General features: G+C 46.8%; 1 protein-coding gene across 1 annotated transcript in view; it reads right to left on the reverse strand.

Moving 5' to 3' along the window:
* Positions 1–336: 336 nt before the first annotated feature.
* The window catches only part of Pmar_PMAR006583 (ubiquitin-conjugating enzyme e2 g, putative), a gene marked incomplete at both ends in the record, with an annotated part of 5,017 nt that continues 470 nt past the window's right edge, over positions 337–4,883 (reverse strand). The window contains 16 exons of the mRNA XM_002769498.1: positions 337–486; positions 534–629; positions 677–825; positions 874–930; positions 1,163–1,243; positions 1,357–1,442; positions 1,486–1,619; positions 1,751–1,841; positions 1,901–1,985; positions 2,038–2,123; positions 2,159–2,387; positions 2,706–2,777; positions 3,402–3,418; positions 4,259–4,360; positions 4,502–4,580; positions 4,803–4,860. Of these exons, the coding sequence (XP_002769544.1) occupies positions 337–486; positions 534–629; positions 677–825; positions 874–930; positions 1,163–1,243; positions 1,357–1,442; positions 1,486–1,619; positions 1,751–1,841; positions 1,901–1,985; positions 2,038–2,123; positions 2,159–2,387; positions 2,706–2,777; positions 3,402–3,418; positions 4,259–4,360; positions 4,502–4,580; positions 4,803–4,860 (1,572 nt within the window). The remainder of the gene's footprint in view (positions 487–533; positions 630–676; positions 826–873; positions 931–1,162; positions 1,244–1,356; positions 1,443–1,485; positions 1,620–1,750; positions 1,842–1,900; positions 1,986–2,037; positions 2,124–2,158; positions 2,388–2,705; positions 2,778–3,401; positions 3,419–4,258; positions 4,361–4,501; positions 4,581–4,802; positions 4,861–4,883) is intronic.

Below are 4,883 nucleotides of genomic sequence, written 5' to 3' on the forward strand. Positions count from 1 at the left end.
TAGGGTACAAAGGAGTTCATGTATCAATGTAAGCGGGTATTTCCTCTACCACTCTCACCCCTTTCTCTTCTCCTGGTTTCAACGGCCCAGAAAGGGACGTAGGAACAGTTCGCAAATCTCCAAGGCCGAGACCTTCCCTCAACGCTGATATGTGACAACCAGCTTCAGCAGTGACAAATCCGCCGTCTATAAGAACTCCATCATAATAACAGAATCCCTCCAGCCAAGAAGTTCGACTGATTTTCAAATGTCTTTTCTCCATCACACTAGGTTCTGAGCTCATCACGTTTTGCCAGTAGGTCGGGCCGTAGTGAACAAGAATCTCCTGCTTGCGTCGTATTGCCTTTGTTGCTACTAAGCTCATACACTGTATAGGAAGACTGTCATGCTCAGCCATGGGGTTATCATCACAAACATCGCGACTCTTCCTCAATACAAAACTAGCATTAGGATCATCGGCATGATTGGCAAATCGGCCTTCGTTTCCTGTTATTAAAATGCTCTCCCCGGGGATCGAACCTGCGACCTCCTACCAATCCATTCCGCATCGAGCACCAAATCCCAACTATACTGTTCCGACTCATCCACATTCTCCATACCCGTAAAGTCGATCTTCTCCGTTGTGAGAGCTGATCAAAAGATATCCCCGGTTCGATTCCCAGCGCCGACATTTTACAATAATATCGTCCTTTGGTCTGCCCCGACCCTTTCTGCGTCGGCTTCCTCTCGAGGCTTTCCACCCCCTCCACCCTACCCTCAACTATATCTTCCCTCAGTTGCCCTTTGATAAAAGACATCAATACACTGCTCAACTCCAAGCCGCAACTGAGAAGACACTCACAAATGCATCAAAGCTCAATCCAATGAACCCACCTGTACATCCTGGAGATAGACGAGGTTGACCAACCTCTAGCGACAAGTCGATCATAGCTGAAAACGAATACACTCATACCATCACTTCACCAACTCCAACCACAGAGCTAATTGATATCGCATGCTTCGTTCAACTAGTGAGCTCTGCGCGTGCATTCCACCCTTACAAATGTCACTAGAAATAATACCAATTATTCCCAAGCCTATCCACACTACATATCTGCTACTCTTAGACGGTAAGACCATGTACCATTCATTGCAAAACTCAACGTTCAGCCGATCATACTACCAATCTTGAAAGGCCAAGCACAGTTTCCTATAGTCACTAGCCGGCAACTGGTGGAGACCATGTATGGACTCTAGGAAGAACCTAACAGGAACCCTCTTTCCTCAACTACGTATTCTAACAACAACAACAACAACAACAACTACTACTACTACTACTACTACTACTACTACTACTACTACTACTACTACTACTACTCCAGCATTTCCAAATCGACCGTTTCAAGATCCTCAGGACCTCCACCCTCCCCCTGGACTCTCTTTTTTAACCTCTCCCATTCTGCCTACACCGATCGACTACCGATCCATTATCAACCCAAATCGTACAAGAAGCGAATCGCTTAGTCCAGGCCGACTGCGCTGACCTCTAACGCTCGCCAGGAGGACTAGACGATCACATTTATCCTCGCACAGCTCGATCCACTCGTCCAAGTCCTCCTCAGATACTCCCATGTAGTAAACTGACGGTATTATAACACTCACTGTGAACTCAAGACCAACAGGGCATGCAAATTGGGCATGTGTCGAGCTGTCTCGTGAAACGAAATATTACACGGTTCAGCTCTAGTTAACCTTCGATGGACTGCCGTACCTGTTTTGAATCTTACATGCGCGACATCAAGATACCATACCAGTCTGTGAACTTTCTCCTTGTAGGCTGGGTAATCTTTCTTGAACTCCACCTGCCAGGAAAGAATCTAACCTCGCGCTCTGTAAGATACAAAGTAGGTCCACTACTAACCGCGGCGTCAACATCGGCAGGAGAGTCCAAGTTAGGGGATGCCAACATAGATATCACAGAAACCGAAATGGACTCCACGCTCAGGCTGAAAATACTCCACCAGAGAATCGAACCGGGAACCTTTCGGTTAGCAGTACATCTGCCTCCATCGTTCATCTGCGGTGGATGTCATTAAACATATCAGCCTCTGGTGGATGTAAAATTGATATGCACACTCGTCCATCTGATACGCTATACCCCTGTCATCCTATGACCTACTCTCCACATAGGTGTCTCGAAGCCCATATCCGGATGGCTATTGGAGAAGTAGTCCTGAGGGAAGGGTAGTATTGCCGAGAAGAGGCCACCCTTGGAAAGCGAGTCCGGAGGGCCTGCCTGGTAGTAAAGAATGGTGATAACGACGGCGAACAATATCACTTTCAAAACAAAGGCGGCATTTAAAGAAGTCTGAGTCGTCTCCAAGAATGACAGAGAATCCACAATGTCTCTAAGTCGACCTCAGGATACGCCTTTACCACTGAGCTGTTTCTAGAGGAGGTTGAAACAACTGAGATCAATGTGAACTGTCAATGCGATAAGAAAAGAGGACGATATGTAAAGTTGAAGATAGGAAAAGGTTCGCGAGGAAGGACGCACATGGGACTTGATATGAATCGAAGAGCGAGTCCACATTCGAACTGGAACAAACGATTATGCTAGAGAGTCGATTCAACCGGACGAAATCCCTCACTGTTTTGTGACGCAGCGCATAATCGTTTGGTACGGATAGTTTGAAGCCCTGAGCAACTTGAAATGTTTCCATCACCTATTCTCCTCGGCTGTATCAGATTTCGCCAACTCAGAAATCGCCAAAATGACGCCAAACAGATTCGCAGGCCTAACGACAGGAATTCTAGGTGATACCAGTGTTGGAATAGATTACAACAATGTGGTGAAATACGCTACTCTACAACTGATTTGGACTAAGATTTGGTGGATTCTGCAAAATCCAACAGATGTGCAGTAATCTGCGTGTTGTTCTCATTCCGCCAACATCAGTATTGGCAATAACTGCACATGGACAGCTCCCGCCAAGTTGGTCTTCTGGACAAGGATTGCCAACTTGGCAATCCTTGTGATTGTAGGGCTGTGAAATATGGATCGAACAGCGTGCGCCCTGGCTATCGATTTATGTTCTGGACGCCGTCCAGAACGTGGACCGTCCAGTGGACGGTCCAAATTGGACCAAACTTTCGGTGTCACCAAACTGGTGGTGCCCAGCATACACTAGTCATTGGAGTTCGTACATGATCATTATATCAAGAGTCTTGATTCAAGACTCAACGTTGGTTCATTTCCATAGATGATGGTAATGGAGCAGGGACCAATTCACGCCGTTAATTAATTATTTACGACTCTCAGCATGACTCGCCAGTCGCGACTTGGCTACTTCTCTTAGTTTTCGGGGTCAGCTACTGCTTTCAACGTTCTCCTTAGACTCGTATTACTGTATTTCACGTACACATTCCTCTCAGGTTTCTGATAGATCATTGATCTAAGATCAATTGCGCATGATGTTGTCGTTCCGGTTCATCGGTTTCGGGTTCCTAGTCATCATTCAACGCGAACCTCTGCTTTGAGGATTTAGCGGTTATCTCCGTCTCATCGTCGTCATAGTCATCAGCTGAGCAATTCTAAGCTAAATGTCAACTTCTGCTGTGTGCTAAGTCGGTTTCTTCTTCGTCGGGGATTGAGTCAGTCAAGTAATCTCCGGTAAGATTCTCTGATTCGGTTACCGTCTATCGTTCTGCTAGTACTTGTCTTCTCAGAGCCCGAATTCTCTTGTCGATTATCAATCATCAACTGTGACTATAACCTCTTCCGCTAAAGATCGGAAAGCATCTTTCGCTACTCCTTCTGCCATCAGTAACTGATGGCCTTTCCGGATGGGCAGGTTCTTCTTCTTTTCTTACGACTCCTGTGAAGCGACGACACTCCACTACTGCTATACTGCTACTTCTTCTCCGGTATTTCCCCACGATGACGATTCTGTGACAAAATTTCTGTCGCTGATCCTAAACCCTCAACGAGTAAGCGTATGAGGTGCTACAATTTTGGCATTACTAGTCGTTGCGTCCCGAAACGACCTTACTGGTAACAGCGCAACAATTGCCATAAGACACCGAGAACGTAGTGAATAGCTAAACAAATCCTAGAGGATAACCCAGTTATTGTTCACGTTTAAAACGTGTCTTAAGCACTTCTCAGTTCTTATGTTATCTCGGAAACTGCTCCAGCACTCAGCATAGCCCCACAAGGCTTGCTTTCTGCCGATTAACGGACAGAGGTCTTCTTCACCTTAAACAACCAGCTCCTCACCATCACGGTCTCCTTGAAGACGATACAGGTAAGGATCGTCTTCTCCGGCATACCAGTCGTCCTCAGCACTGACGACCGAATACTCCTGACGAACTTGGCGGTCTAGAGAGAAGTTCGACCAAACGAACACCTTGTCTCCGGGGACTATTGACATGTGATTAACACAAGGATGCTGAATTCCGAGTCAACACTACCATCAACAACACAACACTCCAGATTGCCCAACTAATGAGATTAACTCACTCGCCTTTCCTCAGCCTCTTGGTTGGCCGCAACTTGTTGTCTCGGTCTCTTTTCCACCGCTTCAACGACGTCGCATGGGCTGTCATCTCCAACTTACCACCTTTAACTCGGTGTACTGGTTTCACCCGGTAACTGGTTGGGGACAAGACCTTGGTGATCAAGGCTTGATCACTAGATACACTCCGTGGAACTCGCGCTTCTGGAGCTTAGAACCATGTACTGTGGCCGAAGAATCTCTCTTAAAGGGAACTTTGTCGCCCACCTGAACTCAAGTCACCAGCACTAGGATAGGACAACCTACCTGAAACACCTCTTCAGCTCCATATCCTCCCTATGTTCCAGCGCTCGCTTCCCGCCACCTGCTTGATGCGTTGTGACCCAA

This window comes from Perkinsus marinus (genome assembly GCF_000006405.1).
Source record: "Perkinsus marinus ATCC 50983 genomic scaffold scf_1104296965578, whole genome shotgun sequence".
NCBI classification, from domain to species: Eukaryota; Perkinsozoa; order Perkinsida; family Perkinsidae; genus Perkinsus; species Perkinsus marinus.